Here is a 22,736-nt window from a genome sequence, read left to right as displayed (position 1 = left end):
GAATTGGGCAAACCGGGACGGTCCGACGGCTTGGGTAACCGGGACGGTCCGACGGCTTGGGCAACCGGGACGGTCCGTCGGCTTGGGCAACCTGGACGGTCCGACGGCTTGGGCAACCGGGACGGTCCGACGGCTTGGGCAACCGGGACGGTCCGACGGCTTGGGCAACCGGGACGGTCCGACGGCTTGGGCAACCGGGACGGTCCGACGGCTTGGGCAACCGGGACGGTCCGACGGCTTGGGCAACCGGGACGGTCCGACGGCTTGGGCAACCGGGACGGTCCGACGGCTTGGGCAACCGGGACGGTCCGACGGCTTGGGCAACCGGGACGGTCCGACGGCTTGGGCAACCGGGACGGTCCGACGGCTTGGGCAACCGGGACGGTCCGACGGCTTGGGCAACCGGGACGGTCCGACGGCTTGGGCAACCGGGACGGTCCGACGGCTTGGGCAACCGAGACGGTCCGACGGCTTTGGCAAACCGGGACGGTCCGACGGCTTGGGCAAACCGGGACGGTCCGACGAATTGGGCAAACCGGGACGGTCCGACGGCTTGGGCAACCTGGACGGTCCGACGGCTTGGGCAACCGGGACGGTCCGACGACTTGGGCAACCGGGACGGTCCGACGGCTTGGGCAACCGGGACGGTCCGACGGCTTGAGCTACCGGGACGGTCCGACGGCTTGGGCAACCGGGACGGTCCGACGGCTTGGGCAACCGGGACGGTCCGACGGCTTGGGCAACCGGGACGGTCCGACGGCTTGGGCAACCGGGACGGTCCGACGGCTTGGGCAACTGGGACGGTCCGACGGCTGCCACAATATTAAACTCACAAAATTGTTTGAGCTCTTTCCTTTATTGTTGATTGTGAAAATATGGTTATAATTTTGAACAGGTGTCATTGTATTGATTATAAAATTGCACAACAAAGATCACAACCATGCGGTTGTGTGCAAGTGCATGGTGAGCAGTTTGTGTTTTTGTTTCGACAGCCCATCAGCGAGTGCCGACAACTTCTGATAGAACGTGGGAACCTGTTCCTCTCGAAGGTTTCAACGTCGCGCAGCAAGATTGCCAAACTGTGCCACCCATTTGTGCGTGATGGATCTGTGAGTATTTGCGGGTTGGGGAAGCCAGGAGGAAGGACAAAAAGCAAAGCCAACACAACTAGATGGACACTCGTTAGAGCGCATAACTACGCCAGCATGAACAGTGTATGTTTTGTATCCCACTGATAGGCCCGATCTAGATCCGCACCTTAACTTTTGGAGATACCTGAACTTCATCCACACCACAGCTTTTGGAGATATCCTGCTCACAGACAAACAAACAGACAGGGGTGAAAGCATAACCTCCTTCCAATTTCGGTGGCAGGGGTAACTCGTACGGCACTCGGTAGAGAGCACACCACCGCCAGGTGGACAGTTCACATTTTGTAGCCTACTGATAGGTCAGACCTGGATCTGGACCTGAGAAACATCAAAGACTGGATCTGGATCCACCTAGTTTTGGCTTAAGTCATCCACAACTTTTTGTAATGGTCCTCCTGCTCCTCCTTCTCATGAGGCAATTTATAGATCATCGTCCTCCCGCCATCCTCTTCCAACTTCCTGTACACATCTTCCATATCATTCCTCGCCTGATCCACAACTCTCCTTGTTGCTTTCTTCTTCTGCCCATATAGGTGCAGCAACCCTGCATCCGCTTGCCTCCCTCTGTCCTCTTCCACACCTCCGTTTTTTTTTACCAACCGCCTTCGCTGCTACCTCCGTCCACTATACCTGGTTTTAGTCCCTAGACGATGCATTCTTTCCTGATGTACTTCCACACAACACTTCTGTAATTCCGCTAAATGCCTCTGTACTTCTTTCACTCCTTCTCCAAAACCTAGCTTCATTGCTCATACCCGGCCCTCGCCCTCTCCTTGTACTCTGTGATGACGTTTCCCCTGCACTTCCGACCCCTGCTCTTAACCTCCATCCTTTTCTTCATTCACACCACAAACACCACAGGCTTGTGTTGGGGGTCACATGCTCTCCCGCCACTGCCTTACAATCCCTAACCCTTCACAGCTGTCGCTACCTTACCACCACCAAATCTAACTCTGTTCTATGCTGTTCACTCCTACAGGTAATCTTGTGGCTTTCCCACCATTGAAAGAATGAACCAACTCTGGCCATCCCATTCCTTGCCACCAGCTCTTGACCCTCTCTATTTTTTTTTTTTTTTTTTTTTTTTGTATACAAGATCGAGGCTCGTGAAAGAGCGAACATTAATCACACAGAAAGACAAACCGACACATAAAACATATAACATAGGGAGCGGTTGACAAGATGGGGAGAGAGGGGGAAGGACACAAACACAACATTTGAGAGCAGGGACCGAGAGACATGGAGACATCGAGAGATCTGAGAGAGGGCGAGGGCTTTGGGGGGGGGGGGGGGGCGTGGGAAGGGGGCAGTGGGAGAGGTATAAAACATATGGACACTGCCAGGACTTCCAGGAAAGAAGTTGGAATTTCAAACAAGGTGGATCTGGGGTGAATTAGCGGGGGTAGAAAAGATCAAGGTTTTGGATGGGGGAAGATAAGAGATGGTGGTGAACAGCTGTTTTAAAGACCTGGAGGGAGGAGTGGGATTGAAGGGAGTGAGGGAGTTTGTTCCAGAGGCGGGAGAAAAGAGGAATGAAAGAGTGAAGGTGAGCGGAGAGCCGAGATTTTGGCAGTTTAACCATCAGAGGGTTGCTGGCAGATCTTGTGCGACCTGTAGGAATATTTGGGGGACAGAGCACAGAGAGAGCTGGGGGTGCAAGGCCGGAGAGGAGTCGGTAGAAGACAGAAAGACCACCTACCTGCCTGCGGTGAGTGAGTGAAAGGCCCTCAGAGATAGCTTCATCGCGGGAGATTCCAATAATTCTGAAAGCTTTGGTTTCAACAGCGTGAAGCCGAGCTAGGTGTGAGGCAGGAGCACCGGCCCATAGGGGAGAACAGTATTCCATTGAGCTGCGGATGAAAGCCTTGTATGTGGTGAGGAGCTCAGGTGTGCCGAGGAAGGACTTCGCACGACGGAGGATGCCCAGTCGGCGACTGGCTTTGGAGGCCAGCTTGGAAATGTGGTTTTCCCAAGAAAGATCATGGCAGATAGTGAGACCCAAAATCTTGAGCGACAGAACTTCTTGGAGAGGATTGTTGAGAAAGTAGATGGGAGGGTTGTCCAGTCGATCTTTTCGGAGAGACATAGTAAGAGTGTGAGATTTGTCAGGATTGAAAGACATGTTCCACTTGTTTGACCAGTCTGTGATTTTGTCCAGGTCTTCAGAGAGTGAGGAGGCAGCAGACTGCCGATCTGAGGGAAGAGGAATGGAGCGGCAGAGAGTGGAGTCATCAGCAAAGAGATAGAGAGGATTTTCGAGAGAGTCAGAGAGATCATTGGTGAAGACCAGAAAAAGCACGGGGCCCAGAACACTGCCTTGGGGAACTCCAGCCTGAACAGGAAGAGGAGATGAGAGAAACCCATTCAGGGCCACACGTTGACGACGACTAGAGAGGAAGTCTGCCAGCCATGCGTGGAGATTTCCATGGATACCAAAGGAGGAGAGTTTGGTGAGCAGAGCGGGGTGCCAGACCGTGTCGAAGGCACGTGATATGTCGAGGGAGACAGCTCTAATTTCCTGTTTGGCATTGAGGACCTCCATCCATTGTTGAGACAGCAGAAGCAGCATGTCCAGAGTAGAGTGACCTGGTCTGAAACCAAATTGATGATCAGAGATCAAGCCATTGGAGAAGAGGAAAGATTTCATATCAGAAGCAATGATGGATTCCATGACTTTGCTGATAATTGGGAGAAGGCTGATTGGTCTGTAGTTGCTAGGATCTGTTTTTGCACCTTTTTTGTGCAAAGCGGTGATGTTGGCTGATTTCCAAGCAGATGGCAGTTGACCTTGAGCAAAAGAGAGGGTGAAGAGAACAGAGAGAGGGTGAGATAGAGCAGCAGAGCAGGATTTTAGGACCCGTGGGCTGATGCCGTCGGGTCCAGTTGCAGAATCAGAGTCGAGGGTTGACAGAAACTTTTCCACCTTGTCAGGAGGAAAGGACACGGAGTCCAGGAGCAGCAGGGTACGACTGGGTATGGTGGGTACAGAGAGGGATGGGTTTGGGACACAAGATTTAGAGGCAAACACAGAGTTGAGGCATTCATTCGGGTTCGGTTGCGAGAGGACGCTGGCGCTGCATGTTCGCCGCTTCTCCGACTGGATGGATGTACAGGGTCTGCTTCTACTTTTCTGACCTGACATCTCACACCTGTCCTGCCTTTTCTTGATTGTGGATTGGATTGGATTTGTGGACTGTGGACTTTGTGGATTGTGGACTTTGATTTGTGGATTGTGGACGCCGCCATGGCGTCGTGTATGGGGAAGCTGGTACTGTTTGTTCTCCAACGGAAGGCGCACGTGCCGCGTGTTCTCCGGCTGGATAACGGAATCTGCTTTTGATGGTACGGAATACGGAATCGAAAGGCCCGCTCCCGTTGTTTGTGCAATTGCCGTTGCACAAAAGGCCGTTGAAAGGCCGTTGTTTGCGGCGGTGGCTGTGGCGGTGGCCTTGTTTGCCGGTGGCCTTGTGGTCTTGGTGGCCTTGTGGTCTTGTTTGCCGCTGTGGTCTTGATTAGCGGCTGCAGTCGTTTGCCGCTGCGTTTGCCGCTGCGTTTGCCGCTGCGTTTGCCGCTGCGTTTGCCGCTTTGCCTCCTCGACCTTGGCCTCGTACTCGTCCCTTCGCTCCTGCCTGGCATGGCTCTGAAGTACTCCGCCGCAAGGCTTCTTCTGCTCAATACCCGCTCCACCCCATCATGCATCTCTGCCATCAAATCAAATGGACTCCTCCGACGACCCAGGTACATTCACCGTGGCTCCGGTCGTAAGTTTGTTTATTTGCAATCGGGTCACTCCATCCCCGTCCTCTGGTCGGCTCAGCGCACTCTCACTCTTCGTCCCAGCGCACCTGGTCACAGCAACCCACACGATCGCACCTCCTGCCTACGAACCCTGGCTAAATCACCTGAATTCATCCCTGCTGTTCAAAACAACATCAAGCTCACCCTGTTCAACACCCGGTCCCTCAACAATAAATGCCTCATCCTGAACGAATACATCCTGGATAACAAACTGGACTTTCTCTGTCTCACCGAAACCTGGCAACAACCTCTGGACTACTACACACTCAACCTCACCACACCCAATGGATATTCCTACGTCAATAAACCACGCTCGGAGGGCCGAGGTGGTGGAATTGCCGTTATCCACCGTCAAGACATCAAGACCAACCTCATCTCCATCTCATCTGCTCCATCATTTGAACACCTGGCTTTAAAACTCTCTGGTCACACGCAGTCAGTCATGGCTGTCGTCTACCGCCCTCCCAAACCACACCCATCATTCCTGTCTGACTTCTCCTACTTTGTGACCCAGCTATGTTCCCTCTCCCCCTCAATCCTCCTCCTTGGTGATTTCAATGTCCACATGGACTCCACTGACTCCACAATAACCACTGACTTCACTGATTTACTCACCTGCTTTAACCTCACTCAACATGTCGACTTTCCTACCCATATCCGTGGTCACATTTTGGACCTTGTCTGCTCCACTGGATTAAATTTGCACCATCTCTATGGCTCCGACCTCACCCTCTCTGACCACTTAGCCATCACTCTGACCATCAACATCCCCGCCCCAACACCAAGGCATTATCGCACAATCAACTTCCGTAAGCTAAACGCTCTTTCACCTACCTCATTCTCATCCACCCTCTCTGAAAAAATGTCCACTTCTCCCTTCATTGACCTCCACACCCCTTCCGACCTCACTGACTACTACAACCACACTCTCTCCTCCTGCCTTGACCAGCTTGCGCCTGTAAAAACCAAAACAGTTTCTTTCACCCATTCTGCTCCCTGGTTTACCCCTGAACTCCACCTGATGAAAACTCGTGCTCGCCAACTTGAAAGACTCCGCAATAAAACGGGTCTCACAGTTCACTCCCAAGCCTACAAGGACCACATACAACACTACAAAGATGCCCTCTCCCGCGCCCGCTCTGCCTACTACTCTCAAATTATCCACTCTGGCTCCGGAAACCCAAAAGCACTCTTCTCGACAATAAACAAACTCCTCCGCCCCCTGAACACCACCACCCAGTCATTCACAGTAGACAACTGCATCTCCTTCCTCTCTTTCTTCCAACGCAAAATTGACAACATCTACAACAGCTTGACCACCGCCGCACCCGCTCCCCCTCCAACCACCTGCCCCCCCTTGTCCTGCCATCCCCTGTCTCGGTTCTCCCCAATCTCTCCTACTGACCTCTCTGAACTCCTCATAGGAATGAAAACTGCCACCTGCACTCTTGACCCCATCCCCTCCAGCTTTGTCAAAGCCTCCCTCCCTGCTCTCTCTCCACTTATCATTGCAACAATAAACTCCTCCCTGTCTACAGGCATCGTCCCACCTTCCCTCAAAATTGCTGCTGTTACCCCCATTCTAAAAAAACCTGGTCTAAACCCTGACACCCTAAACAACTTCAGACCCATCTCCAACCTACCCTTTCTGTCAAAAGTTTTGGAACGCGCTGTAGCCACTCAACTCAAACATCATCTCTCTGCCAATAACCTGTATGAAACATTCCAATCCGGATTCCGCTCCAACCACAGTACTGAAACTGCTCTCCTCAAAATCACCAACGACCTTCTCCTCTCCTCTGACGCTGGCAACCTCAACATTCTCGTCCTCCTCGACCTCAGCGCTGCCTTTGACACCATCGATCACACTATCCTCCTCACCCGACTTGAATCCACCTTTAACGTTACCGGCACTGCCCTCTCTTGGATTAAATCATACCTCTCTGACAGATGCCAGTTCATCTCCATCAATAACTGCAAATCCCCCACTGCTCCCCTCCCCCAAGGTGTCCCCCAAGGTTCAGTTCTTGGCCCCCTCCTCTTCATCCTTTACCTGTCCCCGCTCGGTCACTTAATCCGCCGTCATGGTCTCCAATTCCACTGCTTCGCCGATGACATCCAGCTTTTCATCTCCACCAAGTCCGTCTCCACCGACACCCACTCTATCCTGACAAACTGCATCACTGAAATAAAATCCTGGCTTCAAATCAACTTCCTCAAGCTTAACTGTGATAAATCTGAAATAATCATCATTGGCCCAAAAACGCTCACAAAATCCACCCATAACTTTGCCCTCAACATCGACGGTATCCCAGTATCCACCTCCCCTCACATCCGGAATCTTGGCGTCATCTTTGACCAAACCCTTTCCTTCGACAAATACACGAAACAGATCACAAAGTCAGCCTTCTTTCACCTGAAAAACATTGCCCGTCTCCGCCCATCCCTCTCCTCCACGGCTGCAGAAACCCTCATCCACGCCTTCATCACCTCCCGTCTGGACTACTGCAATAGCCTCCTCTATGGTTCACCCTCAAAAATCACCAATAAACTCCAATACATTCAGAACTCCGCTGCCCGTCTACTCACTCATTCCCGGACCCGTGACCACATCACCCCCGTCCTTTACAAGCTTCACTGGCTCCCCATCCCCCAGAGAATCCAGTACAAAATCCTCCTCTTGACATACAAAGCCCTCCATAACCTGGCCCCATCCTACCTGGCTGACCTCCTCTCCAGACACACTCCCACCCGCAACCTCCGCTCTGCTGGTACCAACCTCCTGACCCCCTCCATCCGGACCAAATTCAGATCCTGGGGGGACAGGGCCTTCTCCATCGCTGCTCCCACCCTCTGGAACTCACTACCTCACACCATCAGAGACTCCTCCTCACTCACCACATTCAAAACATCACTAAAGACCCACCTGTTCAACGCTGCATTCAACATTCAACCCACAGCATTTCACCCCTGACTATCTCTTCTCCTTCTCCCTCCTTTTGCTTTAAATATTTCCCTATTGATTCTTGTCTTTTTGCAATTGTTGTTTTCATGTATTGTTATGCATTATGTTTGCCACTCTGTCAAAGCACCTTTGGGCTTCTGGAAAAGCGCTATACAAAATAAATGAATTATTATTATTAATTATTATAATATTATTATTCAGCTTTTTCACGTGCGGAGTCAGCTGTGTAGCCGTTTGAGGTAAGGGAGGGGATGGAGGGGGAACAAACACCAGAAACGGATTTGACCAGACGCCACCAGGATTTGGAAGAGGGAGACAGATAAGAGAGTTCGGTCTTGAGAACGGAGAGATATTGTTTCCTGGCTCTCCTGAGGGTGGACACACACTTGTTTCGGGCTTTGTGAAAGGAAATGAGATTTCCTTCTGTTGGATTTGCTTTCCAGGAGACGAAGGCAAGTTGTTTCTGGGCAACAGCCTCACCACAAGATTCCGTGTACCATGGACGGGAGGAAGGGTATGACAACTGAAGACGAGATGGGATAAATCTGTGCATGAGAGAGAGCAATTTACTTTGGAAGAATTCCCAGGATGAGTTGATGTCAGAGGTGGTAGAGATGGGAGACCAGTCCAGATGATTGATGGCTGCTTGAAGACCGTGCCAGTTGGCCTGAGTGAAATGCCAGACTCGTCGACGCTGAGCAGGCTCCCTGAGGATGGTCAGAGAGATGTCCACTTTAACAAGGACATGATCAGATGATCCGATCGGAGCAGAAGAAGAGCAGCAGACATTTTCAGGGAAGTTAGTCATAACCAAGTCCAGAAGAGAAGATGTTCCGTTGGCTGAGATCCGGGTCGGGAAATTGACAGATTGTGTCAGTCCCAGTGAGTCGCAGAAGTCCTTTGCTGAGGAGCCATGGCTGGTGAGAGGGGTACCCACACCCAGCCAACTGGCATGATGACAGTTGAAATCACCACATATGAGGAAGAGAGAGTTGGGATGAGTAGATAGAAGTTGGTCCATATCATCAGACAGCGAGATGTAGATGGAGTCATCACTGTTTGGTGGACGGTACAACACACATATGAACAAGAGGTGGGAGCGAAGGGGAAGCCGTAGCCAGAGGTATTCCTGGGGGTGAGGTGGAGAGGGTGCAGTGCAGGGCGAGTGAGGAAGAGAGTTTTTGATAAAGATAGCAACCCCGCCTCCAGGACGAGGCTCAGGTCTATCATACCGGAGGAGGGAGTAGCCCGGGAGAGATACTATGGAATCAGAGACATCATAAAGGAGGAAAGTTTCTGTTAAGCAGATCACGTCTGGTTTGACAGAAGCAACCTGTATGGAGAGATCAGTTAAGTTTGAACGAAGGCCCCGGATGTTTGAGGTCCATACCGTTAATGAAGAGGAAGGGGGAGCATCAGATACAGAACAGGGGGGAGGAGGGGTAGGGTAAGATGTGGAAGAGGTGGAAGAGGTAGGGAGAGCTGTTGAAGGTGTGTCAGAGATTTCAGAATAGCTTGGAGAAAGGGAAGGATGGGGCGGACAAAAGGTTTGATGGTGATTGGGTGAGCCACAATGAGGTGTTATTTGAGGAGGGGGAAGAGCGAGGCAGAAGGTTGGGGGAGATGGAGGTGAGAGTTTGAAGGGGGAAGAAGCGGGGAGGATGCTTTGAGGAGGGGGAGTGAGCGGGGGGAAATTGAGAAGCAATGAGGGTGGGGAGATTTGAAGGGGAGGGGTGAGGGGGGAGTTTGGGAGGGAAGGGACAAGGGGATGGATTTGAAAGGGATGGGATATGGGGGAGATTTGGAGGGGAGGGTTGAGGCAGGAGTCTAGGAGGGGAGGGGCGAGGGGGCGTCTTGGCGGGGAGGGGTGAGGGGGTAGTTTAGGAGGGAGGGGCAAGGGGGGAGATTTGAAAGGGATGGGTGATGGGGAAGATTTGGAGGGGAGGGGTGATGGGGAAGATTTGGAAGGGAGGGGTTATGGGGAAGATTTGGAGGGGAGGGGTGAGATTGGATTTTTGAAAGTGTACGATTTATGGGAAACGAACATTTATTGCAAATTGAGTTTCTTGTGACCTTCGAGTTAAAAATACGTTTAAGGACGCTGGATGGAGGATGGAGTGCAGGAGAGTTTAGGGAATGTAGAACAAAGGCACTATAGGAGATGGATATTTTTTTTGGGATGAATTGATTTGGTGAGCAAGTCGAAAGCAGCCTTTTAAAGAAGAAGAAGAAAAAGGTGTTATAAAATATGACGGAATACATAACTTGAGGGGAAAGTGTAAACATTGAAGGTTAATGAGTGAAAACTATCTGGGGAAATGGGGGAGAAACACGTGGTCGAAGAACGAACGAACGAATAAGAATGAATAAACGAATGAGAACAGAGAAGGAAATGTTTTTTTTTTGTTTGTTTTTTTTTTGAGTTGAGATTAACACAAGGAAGTAGGCTATGGGTGAAAAGACTGGGAATACAGAGAACGAAAGTTATTGGATCACAAACGACGGACCACTGAGAGAAAAACAAAGCCTCAAGGTTGTACAGTGCACACTGTACAAGGCCTTGCTCGCGACACGGCAAACAGACGATCAATTTATGAAAGATAAACACCGAGAAACGACCAAAGTTGCACACAATAACTTCACACACCGAAAGATAAATACAGTTTCGACAAAATACAATTGTGAACAGACTTGACTTCGAAAAACGTGGAGACCGTGTGGAGCTTCGAAAATCCCTGCCGCCGTCTCCAAGATCTCGCGAGATCCCGCCAATTCCTCGTTCCCCAAGGAAATTTACCAACACATTCCTCTTAACCCTGCTCCGCTACTCCGACATACGCATTGAAGTCCCCAGCGATGCACAGCATCACCTGCATCTCAACTGTTCCCATCATCCTCTCCAGTGCATCCCTGAATTCCTGCTTCTCCACCCCAGTCCTTCCCGTTTGTGGCCCATATACCGACATAACACTTACCATTTGCCTTTCTTTCACCACCCATGCCCTAACTGTCCGTCCCTACTATCTTTCCACTCTGACCATTCAGACCACGTTTGCTGATCTCTTCCGATACTATTATTGCTACGCCTTTACTCCTTCCATCCCCATCCACGTGCAACAGCTTGTCCTCCCACGAAACCCTCGGTTTGTTTCCTTTCCGTCTGGTCTTCTGCACACACAAAACTTCCAACCTTCTTCTGTGCATCACCACCAAAGGTGGGTGGACGTTATGTTTTCATCCCTGTCTGTCTGGCTGTCTGTAAGCAGGATATCTAAAAATGTTGTGGACACATTCGGATGAAAATTGGTGGAGATGTTGGGTTGGATGACAAGGATGAAATGATTAGATTTCGATGAAGATCCAGATCTGGATCTGGTGCATCAGTGGAATAAACTGTTCAGCCTGGTGGAGGTGAGCGCTCTGCCGAGTGCCGTTCTCGTTCTTCGATTGAAGCAATTGTTTTGAAGAACAAAAAATATACATTCATTATTTCAAAAGAAATCCCACAAACCACTGCAGTTTAAAGAGGGCGGCACCCGGTAATAAAGGTCCGTCTTATGTCGGTGTGAAACCTACCACATGGTACTGAACTAAATTTATATATATATATATATATATTGTGACGGAACCCAACGTCGGCCTCTGTTCCCCTTATCGAGGGGGGATTAATCCCCTCGTCTATGACTGGCCGACGTGGTCCCTGACGCTGCACAGCTCCCTCCGGAAAGGCAGGTGCGCAACCCCGTTCGCGTCCGCGGACAGATGTTAATTGCCGAGCGGTTTAGCAACCGCGGCACGAACCATTAGCAGGGACGAACCCGATCCTGAACGTCGGCCGAATCGCGCCACGTACCCTCAATCTGGAAACCTCTAAAGCGACCGAACGAGCATGAAGAAGAAGAAGGCAAAGTAGGGAATAACAGGATTTATTACTATTTACACATAACTAAGCAGAAAGGAAAGGAAATGCGATTTACAAGGCAATGGAAGGAGCAGGAGACATAGTGCAATTATTAACTTAACTATACAGTCTTACTTATAAACCCCAAGACAACATGAAAGACAGACGAACAATCAGACTTACACGAATGGGGAATTTGCAGAGTGGATTGGCTGCAGGGAGAGGAAGGTTCAGCTCGGACCGAAGCACGGTCGGGCCGGGAGGGAGCAGCCGCCGCCCTCTTGATCGGTCTCGCACGGCGCGTTCCTTTGCGGCCACGGTCGATACTGCCGTTGAAACCCGAAGCTGCTGTGGCTGAAGCTGCTGCGTGCTGCTGTGTCGCGTGCTCTTTCAGGGATTCCTCCGCCTCATGCGCCGCGTGCTCTCCACCGGTTCATCTGCCTTCTCTCTCTCCCTGTGGGGGCGTCCGCTCCGGGTTATATAGGCCACACCCTCAAGCCTACGCGAACGTTCTCTCCACGCCCTCGCAAAGCCAAACCCCTCATCCTTGGTTGGTCGGCAAGGGCTGGCTCACTCCTCCTTTCGATGACGAGGGCGGAGACACGCCTTTCTTCTCCGAAACAGAGCATGTGGCAATGGCGGCAAATGCAGACAACCGCCCAATGCAGTTGGCAATGAAAGCTTTGGGATATGAAAGGGGATCTATCTTATTTAATTGATGCAACGCAATGAATTAGTGGACCACAGAGCCTCATACTGACATTTACAAAGGACATAACTACTGAGGGAATCTTATGATTGGCTACGTGTGTGCGATGGCTTAACTAAGGACGACCTTTGATCTTTACAATTGGAGGGTGATATTTACAAGAAGATTTACAGCATACAAAAGGGGAAAATTTACATCGAATTACACACAGTTCCCAAATCCTCATATATATATATATATATATATATATATATATATATATATATATATATATATATATATATATATATATATATATATATATATATATATATATATGTCGGATTGAGACTTGGAACTTGGGACTCAGAAGACTCAGAGAAAAGGAGCAACGGATATATTTATTAGAACTCGATTACACAAGCTTGCGGGAGCAGGGTGTCGCAGGAAGGCTCACACAAAATGACCAACACTACAGCAAGATGCTCTGAAATAATTCGATTTAAACTTGCTTTATATAAGGAATATCGGGTGTGGTTTTAGCTCACAAGATACAGAGACAGAATGGGCTCATTGGCCCTCCCACCATAGTCCCATCCTGTTGTTCAGTTAGTTAGAGGAAGCTCATCAAGGCCACTCATAGTTTAACTCAGATAAGGAGATGGTCAGCTATATGTGGCAACATGTTTACAACTTTCTGTATAGAAACCTTGGTTGGGAAAGTACAAAAGGAGGGGACACTCGTAAATGTGTCAGCCCACAGGATATTGGCAAAGTCTAGAGGGAGGCTGAGAGATAACAGCTGCCACCAAGGCCAGGGAAGGGGAACAAGAGATTGTGTGTGCCCACACAGGCCAAGAGCTCACAAGCACAGAACTCCTTATTAGGATATTACACATCCTCAATGCACAAGAAAGGACTAAGTATTATAAAAGAGTACAGCAATCAGTCAAAACAAAACATATAATTGGTTATACTTGGTAATTGGTAAGGCAGCAAGGATATACAAAGGGGGAGGGGCATTACAGCTCCGTACATACCGCCCTTTTGGATCTAAGATACAAAGTTATCTACGAGCCAATCAAAGGCCTTTATTTCGAACAAAGCAGAAACAAAACCAATCAAGAAAGTTATTCAACATATCACGCGAAGGCAGCCCAGTTAGCATGTCCCGTACCCAAAGCACCACACATACTCAGTAGGATGATTCGCGTCTGTATGTGAGTATGCAATGTAAGTTCGTAAAATGGGGTGATCAAATGGCATGAAAAATCCTCCAAGAGAGGTGAGATAGACAGTGTAAAGGGTTCACTAAACGTACCACGCGAATGCAGCCCAGTGAGCATGTCCCGTACCCAGTACCACACATCGCACTCAGCAGGATGATCCGCGGGTGTGTGGGTGAAAGTGGGTGTAAGTGGATGTATGATGTAAGTCAGGTGTAGATGGGTGTATGAGGTGAGACCGTAGAGGCATGAAGATCGAATAGCGCGTCAAATCCACAACGAAGACCTCTGGTTCCACCGGGGTCCACACCCAGGAAGATCTCCCGACCCACCCTTGGAGCACAGAGGTGCGGCCAGGACTCCTCCCCAACTGGAGCTCGCCCAGGCTTCCCCAAGTGAAATCCTTGTAGATCTTCAGCGCTCAATCGATATTCATGTTCATGAGGTCTCTTACATGCTGGTGATCTGGGGAAGACACAACATCGTCAGTATCAGGTGGCTCAAACCTATGGCCATAAAATAAAGCATAACGGTCCAAAGGAGGGAGAGCGACTTCCTTTGGGTCAAAGTCGAGATCGTCCGAGGCGATGCTGCTTGCATCGCTGCTATTCCTGGACGAATTCGTAAAGCAATCAGATTCGGAACTCAGAGTATCTCCACGATCGAGTTCCTCTCCATCCGGGCTTGGGTTTGCAGTTGGGTCCAAATCCCGGACTGGGTCAGTGGCGTTTGACTCACTGTGAGCTTGTGAGACATAACGGTGAGCTCGTGAAACATAAAGAGGCAAGGCCTGCATTGAGACATAAACATCAGTCGGGGACCCTTGCAAGTGGCCCACATCATCATTGGTAACATCATCAGTAACATTATTCTCAGGTGGCGTAGGCCTGCGGCGACGGTGGCCAGCAACAGTCATAGCCTTACACATCGAGAAAAAACGAGAGGAGTCCCTTAGGAACTCGTTGACGTCTGCATGCGACGTGTTGGGGCCCAGAGTAATCGGCCTCCTGGCAGCCTGAAATGCTTTGAGGTCCGCAAAAGTGTAATCAACATCATTATCGGTAATATCAACAATGGAAGAACAATCTTCGGAAGCGGAGATCTCATTGTCGCGGCCCAGTGGCTCGTTCGGGTCGTCGTTCCAGGATCCGCGGTCTGCAGTCACGTCGACGGCCGGTGTGTCATCTGGACCCGCGGTCAGCTTATCGAGCATCACCATGGCCTTTTCTGTTGTCGTCTTCAGTGTCCATCCTGTGGAAAACTTTCTCACACACGCAAGGACTAAAGCCTTGATTATTACACAACTGACCACGATTCCAAGGACTATTGCCAAGGCGGTCAGTACCCACTTTACTATCGTACCTGTCCACCCTTTGAACCAGTCGGTAAGCCACTGGTGGGAGGCTTCCCGATCCATTCGATCCCTTGTCAATATATGAGCACTGTCCCTTAACCTTATAATAGCAGCACTGACCCCCTGTGAGGGATCAGGAATAAAAGTGCAACATCTACCCTCAATTATCCCACATACCCCTCCTCGTTCTGCCAATAGCATATCTAACGCAACCCTATTTTGCATAACCATTGTACGCAGGTGGACAACTGTGTCCAACATTTCGTCATGTGCTGTAGCGGTGGCGTTGGCCACACTTTCTAAGATTAACGCAATTTTGTCAATGCGGTAACTGCTCATGACCGTCCCAGCCCATGGGAAGAAGAAACTAACGGCCTTCTCCCAATCAGCGCCATGTAAGGTGGTGGTGCCGTCGTCGTGCCAATAGGTGCTTCGTTGTGTCCTTATGAGTGCAGGGGTATTATGCAAGTGTTGTCGCATTTCCATTTCTGGGAAAACTGATCCTAAATAGCAAATTCCTCCCCAATTATCAGGTAAATACGGGTAAGCTTTGTTCCCGCATACAAACATGGTCCCGTGTGGAGCCACTAAATGAGTGGTCATGCAAGTGCGAAGGTCTGCGATAGTGTTTGTTCCGTTTTCCCCTTCCCATGCCAACTGGAGGTGTGTGAGGTTATGTAAGGGCGAACTTGTAACATTTACTAGCAGCAAGTGTTTCCCTTCCCGAGGGTCCGCGAGGAGGGTATCTCTACACACGGATTTACCTGCCATTATTTGGCCCTTTCCTTCTAAGCAGAGGGCCCCCTTAGCCGGCTTAACCCAAACCGGCGCCGGACGTTTCTCAAAGTGTCGGGGCTGGATGGGGGGCGAGTACTGGAAAACTCATTTACACGCGGTTCCGTCAGAACCTTGGCTTGTCAGGGTTGTACTAAGGCATTTGGTGTCTAGTGGCTTTGAGCACAAATCATTGAGTGATAGGGGTAACACTACCATTGGTATTCCTGCTGTGCTGGTGCGGGGAAGGTGCATACACATCCAACACCGTGTCCTATTCTGTAATGTGGCCATATGCCGTGCGACCTTCCAGTATGTGTTCTCCTCTGGCTTCCTTCTTACTTCCTGGGCAGGCGGGGTTTTCCAGTATGTGTTCTCCTCTGGCTTCCTTCTTACTTCCTGGGCAGGCGGGGTTTTAATGACATAAGCGGCGCAACTAGGTCGTAAGTATGGTGCAGTTCCATTTGGGATTGTCGTGCGAGGGGGCCATATTCCACATTCAAGAATCATTGTTGTATCCGGGCCAATGGGGGTGTAATGCAATAGGAGGGTAGTATTCTCAATGCCCTTGCCCCATCGATATCCTGGGGCAAATCGGCTGCTTATGTCCCCAGTGTATGTTCCATTTTCCACTTTCCTAACCTTAGTCAGGACTAGGCGTGGTCTTGTCATGCGTGCCTGTGGTGTCTTATTGTGTACCACTATAGCTTCCACCCATCTTACAGATAACCACTTAAAGCTCGTTTCCAAGTTACAGCAATTCACCGCTATTTTGTCTCCCCAGCGAGCCGTTATATACTTGACGGGGTAGAGGGGAAATGCTGAATAATTGTCGGGTCCTGGGTACTTGGGGAGGTCCTTTCTCGATAGCTCAAAGTGCAAGAGCCTATCTTTGGCAGGGGGTTTGCGGCAGCTGCCCAGAATTCCCATCATCATGACCGTCATCGCCGCCCTTAGGAGACTGTGGTGCCCTAGACGGTGCATTGTCTTCAGCAGTGTGAGGTGTGGTGTCTGCAGCAATGTGAGGTGCGGTGTCTTGTGTGGCTTGTGGTGCGGGGATGGACAACTTACAATGGGTGGCGTGGATCCACGAAGGTTTACCCTCGCAGAAGACTGCCGTCGGTGTGACCAGTAGCACCTGGAATGGTCCCTTCCACCGTGGCTCCAAAGCAGCCTTGCGGGTGAAGTGCTTTACGAGCACCCAGTCGCCGGCCTGGAAATCGTGGATGGCGTGGCCTATTGGTTCAGGCAGCGCCTCTCGTACTCGAGCATGGATGCTGCGTGCCACATTGGACAAGCCTATGCAAAATCTCAAAAGCATGTCATCCATTACTGGCAAAGCAAGGGTGGACATGTCCGTTGGTGCTGAAACGGGCAAGCTCATAGGTCGTCCCATTAATATTTCGTGGGGGGAAAGGCCCGTAGTGCGACCCGGGGTGGAACGGATGCTCATCAATGCAAGCGGGAGAGCCTCTGGCCACCTCAAGCCTGTGTCTGCGCAAAGTTTCGCTAGTTTATTCTTTAAAGTCTTATTCGTTCGTTCCACAAGTCCCGATGACTGTGGGTGGTAAACGCAATGGAAGGACTGTTTAACGCCCAATGCCTTCAGGATGCCCTTGACCACCTGCGCCGTGAAATGGCCCCCTTGATCCGACGAGATTATCTGGGGAATGCCAAATCTGCACATAAAATCCCTTACGAGGCGCTTCGCTACTGTCGGGGCATCGGACTTGACGCATGGGTAAGCTTCGACCCATTTGGTGAACGTATCTACGATTACCAACACATAGCGAAACGACATGCTTGGTTCCAATTCTGTAAAATCGAACTCGATAGTTGCGAACGGCCCACTAGGCGGGGGCCGTCCCCCATCATGTGCGTGTCTCGGCGGCGCCCCTCTATTGTGTTGCTGGCAGACCACGCACGATCGGCACACTTCGGATACAATCCGTGACAGTCCTGGCGCTGCCCAAGTGTAGTTTATCTGTCCCATCACCCCCCTCTGGCACACATGACCATTCTGATGAGCCATGCGTGCCAGCCAAGGCAGTAAGGCCTGGGGTGCTATAGGTTTCTCGTCAAGGGTCCATATTTCTCCTGGCCCGAGGCGTATCGCCCCTCGCTTGAGCCAGTCCTCGTGTTCGGCCGTTGGTGCAGCGTTCTGCAAAGTTATGATATCGTCCTTAATTGGTGTGGCGGGTGGTCCCACTGTCGGTATGTCGGCAATCTGTGCGGATGTCGCCTTTGCTCGTGTCACCATCGGCATGTTGCGTTCTATCTGTTGGTTGGCGGCCTTTCCTGCTGCCTCGTCCGCCCTTGCATTGCCCCGGGCAACGTCAGTGTCCGCCCTTTGGTGGCCACGACATTTAATTACCGCGATAGCGCGGGGAAGTAAAATACTTCGGAGGAGCTGTTACATATTTATGTGAATGTATGTGAATTACCATTCAGGTCTTTGCTTATCCTGGGTAGTAGATTAAGGGTTGTTGTGGTTGGAGGGTCAGGAGCCCTTCTGGAAAAGTGTCCGGAAACGGAAGTGACCGGAAACGGAAGAGGAAAAGACACGAGGAAGAAACGGACGAGGATTCTTCTTCCTCGCCCCGCTCCGACGAAAGGGGGGATTGATTGAGCCGTGTGGAAAAGCGGCGTTCCCGAGCCCGTCTGGCGAGAGGAGTTACCGGGACGGATACCTGCCCGGTGGACGTCAAACTGTCGTGTGGCCGTGCACCGACCCAGCGTTTGGCACCGTTCGCGACACCGTCTAAAAAGACGCGTACGGGTCGCCCGTTGGGGGCCTAACACGCCTTGCAAGTGGCGTGGGGCTTTTGGCTTGCTTTCCCGTACCCGCTTCGCGTGGCCACGAGGGGCTGCAGCCGGGGTGCCTGGTACGATACCTGCCCGGTGGAAACACGTCCACCCGGGGTTCGTTCAACCGCCCGAGTGCGGCGACGCCGACCATCATCTTGGTCAGGAGGGGCCCAGAGACATTGTGCGGGACCGAGACCAAAAGGGGGTCGTGAGTACCCACGGGGACACACATATATAAGATGGCCATCTTAATCATAGGGAATTGATTGTGGATTGGGAATTGTTGATGGTTGGTTATTGTTGATTGCTCGGGGAAAATCTCCGTGGTTGGATCATTGAAATTGTATGGTATCATTACCATTGAAATATATCCTTGAACATCAGTTGTCTCTTGGGTGGAATTCATATGGATTGCGTGGCGAAAGCGCATATATAATACAACTTTCTGGCGAAGTTCCTCTCACGGTCCGGGGGTCACCGAGACCAGGTATTCACCGAGGGGACCACGTAACAGAGCCCTTCTACCAATGCGCCATTTTTTATCACTGAACCGGCAGATGTGAGAAAACCTCTCATCTTCCAGATGGCCCCTTTATCGTGGACTACGCCATGAGCGTAGGCCGAATCTGTGTAAATGTTGACGGCAAGGCCTTCCGCCAAGCTGCACGCTCTGGTCAAGGCGCACAGCTCCGCCTGCTGTGCGGAAAATGTAGGTGGAAGACGCCCGCTTTCTACCGTTTCGCTATCCGAGCACACGGCGTACCCGGACAACAGGGACCCGTCCCATGCGCGCCTAGCTGATCCATCGACATAATATGTACAATCGGGGTATTCTAAGGGATTGTCCTTTAAATCCGATCGCACCGTGGAGACTAGCTGCACAACGTCGGCGCACACATGGGGTTCGCCCTCCTCAGGGGTGGGCATCAGTGAGGCTGGGTTGAGTGTCGTGCAACGTTCGATCGTGATGTTGGCTGCAGTGATCAGTGCGGATTCGTATTGCATTAATCTAGTGTTAGACAAATGCTGTGTGCTTCGCTGTAACAACAGCGAAGTGACGCAATGCGGTACCCGTAGCGTTACTGGGTGTCCCATAACGATGTCCGCTGTTCTTTCTACTGCATACCTGGCCGCTGCCACGGCTTGCAGGCACACCGGAAACCCTCGTTCGACCGGGTCTAACTTTTTACTAAAGTAGGCCACCGGCCGCTCCTTATCCCCATGGGTCTGTGTCAAGACTGACTGGGCGAAACCTCCCACGGCGTGAGTGTAAAGGGTAAATGGTTTCGCATAATCCGGGAGTCCTAATGACGGTGCCGTGACCAACGCCTTTTTCAGCCCGTCAAAACATCGCCTCAATTCCTCCGTCCATACCAAGTCGTCCGAGGCGTTTGATTTGGTCGCCTCGTATAGTGGCTTAGCCAGCAGCGCAAAATCAAGTATCCAAGTGCGGCAATATCCCGTCATACCTAGGAAGCACAGCAGTTGCCGTTGCGAGCGAGGGCGAGGCAGCTCCATGATAGCGGTCACCCGTCCAGCATCCAATTCTCGTTTTCCATGCGAAATGGCGTGTCCCAAGTAAGTTACAACCTTCCGCACAAACTGAAGTTTTGGTCTGCCTACTTTGTGGCCTTTGGCCGCCAAGGCCTTTAATAGGGCCATGGAATCCATTTCGCACGCCTCCTTTGAAGGGGAGCAAATCAACAAATCGTCAACGTATTGCAGCAACACTGACCCTCCCTTCAATTCCACATCCGCCAGGTCGCGGTGTAGCGCCCGGGAAAACAGAGTGGGGCTATCTGAAAACCCCTGAGGTAGTACTGTCCAAGTATACTGGCGCCCCCTATGGGTGAAAGCGAACAAGTATTGTGAATCAGGCGCGATGGGCACAGAGAAAAACGCAGAACAAAGGTCGATAACTGTGAAGTATGTTGCGTCCGGCGGGATTGACATCATGAGGGTTTCTCCGTTTGGAACTAGTGGGTGTATGCCCTGTATCACCTTGTTCACCTCCCTTAAATCCTGTACAAACCTCCATTTGTCCTTCGACGGCTTTTTTACTGGCAAAATTGGTGTATTACATGGGCTGTTAGTTTCCACAATAATTTTCTGTTCCACTAGGGATTGAATTACCGGTGCTATGCCTACGTCGGCCTCAGGTCGTAGCTTATACTGTTTTACATTTGGCAAGCGCATCCCCGGCTGCACTGCTATCACTAGAGGTTTGGCGTCTCGCATCCGTCCAACCTCACCGTCGCTCTTTGGCCATAAATTGTCTGGCACCTCCGCTAGGAGGTAATCTGACTCACCCGGGTCCGTTAGCACTGCCCTCATGGCATAAGTGCCCTTAGGAGGCAACTCGGTTGCTTCGAACACTCCATCCCTCCGTTGTGTCTTGAAGTCAATTGAGAACCCTTCGCCATTTTGGAGCCGTTTCAAAGTCCAGCGGCCTCTCTTACTCCGATAACCTTGCAAGGGAACTTCTCGTAACCGCCCACCATCCAACCTACACTTTCTGGCGGCCACCCCTTGGCAGTAGAGAGGGTAACATGGGCGGCCGCTCCTTCGGGGTATTGGGTCAACGCACGCTGACTCGAGGTTAGGACTGCCTCGAGTCCTATTCCCTCACGGCCGATCCATATCCGTGATAAGTGTAGAGGCGTGCGCTCGCCCAACTTCTCCTTAACCTTCTCTCGATAATTCTCATCCTCGCCCGTTGCATCATAGTACGCAGTGCAATGGGGTGGATTATCCTTTACGTTTTTTATCGAAATTTGGTGCAGTTGTAGCCAATCTCTCAGAACTGAACTGTCCAAACATACATTATCTATGATATGCGTCCAAGTAGCCAGAGCCCCTTCATCCAAGCGCCACCAATACGCGGTGGGGCCAGGCCGAGACAATGCCGTCATTACCAAGTCGCGTTTAGATTCCGCGACGTCTACAAAAACTCCCTCCTCTGTACATGAGATTTGACAGCCCAATCGGCACAACAAGTCCCGTCCCAACAAATTTGTCGGGGCGGTAGTGGTCATCAAGAACGCATGTTTAGCCTCCAGCGGGCCGCATGTTACTCGCACTTCCTCAGAAATAGGAAGCGCTTGGGGCAAGCCCGAAACACCCAGTATTTGAACGTTCCTCGCCGTGGGGCGCAAAGAGGGCAATTGCCCCTTGTTAATTGTGCTGCAAGTCGCACCCGTATCGACGAGAAATTCTAATTGTCTTCCCTCCACGTCCAACGTCAAGGTCGGTTCCTCTGCCGGTGTCATGGTCAAGAGAGGACACTCCTTGGGCGACCCGCCAGCGTCCCGTCAATAGGCCCCTCTATTGTATTGGGGCGGAAACCCCTTACGAGCACTTTGGCAATCACGTCTCCAGTGTCCCATTTGCTTGCAATAATGGCACGGTTCCTGCGGAACCGGTGGTGCGGAGGGCATAGGTCGTCCCTCTACAGCGCCCCTTCCTCCCAGCCGGCGTTCTTGCGGCCCCCACTGTGACTGGTTTACAGGTTGCCATTGCGGCGGACCCCGAGGCGGGGCCCAGTTCCCCCTTGGTCCATTCTGCATCCCACTATTGGGGGGTGGTCCAGGGGTTTGGAGAAGGGGTCTTGGTGGATACCAATTTTGGGGAGGGGGCCCTTGCACAGTCCAAGTTTGAGGGTTTTGAGGAGGAGGGGGAAGAGGGGGTGGTATTGTCCATTGTTGTTTCATCTCGTCCATATTAATTAGTCCAAAGTCTTCCTCAGTACAACCGTCGCAGTTGTCATTTTTGTGGTGGATCCACTCTCCGTTGGGGAATTGGCCCCTATAGAAAGGCCAACACCCCCTCCTATGTTCCTCAAAACCTCGGACAGGCCCCCACTTCTGGCACTGTTCGCGTATGTAGTTGACTCTGATCCCCCTTTTTATTTTGATTAAATTGAGCCCGTTTCTCCTGGACAAACATTTGCAATATTTCCTCCTTAATATCCTTTTTCTCCTCTAGGGAGGAGCCCGGGCATTGTTCCAGCTTGTCGCATAATTCGTTGGTTGTCATTCCCTTCCAGCCGAAGAGGACGGACTGTACCTGTTT

At 51.2% G+C, this 22,736-nt stretch overlaps 1 protein-coding gene across 7 annotated transcripts in view; it reads left to right on the top strand.

The window, feature by feature from the left end:
- EIF2B1 (eukaryotic translation initiation factor 2B subunit alpha) overlaps positions 1 to 22,736 on the top strand; it is a 129,470-nt gene that overhangs the window by 31,984 nt on the left and 74,750 nt on the right. For all 7 annotated transcript variants that reach the window (XM_078768293.1, XM_078768291.1, XM_078768295.1 and 4 more), the window contains one exon: positions 993 to 1,109. In XM_078768293.1, coding sequence (XP_078624419.1) covers positions 993 to 1,109 — 117 coding nt within the window. The remainder of the gene's footprint in view (positions 1 to 992; positions 1,110 to 22,736) is intronic.

This window comes from Myxine glutinosa, chromosome 14 (genome assembly GCF_964187855.1).
Source record: "Myxine glutinosa chromosome 14, kmMyxGlut1.1, whole genome shotgun sequence".
NCBI classification, from domain to species: domain Eukaryota; kingdom Metazoa; phylum Chordata; class Myxini; order Myxiniformes; family Myxinidae; genus Myxine; species Myxine glutinosa.
The sequence above is the reverse complement of the archived record's forward strand: the minus strand, read 5'-3'. Positions and strand labels throughout refer to the sequence as shown.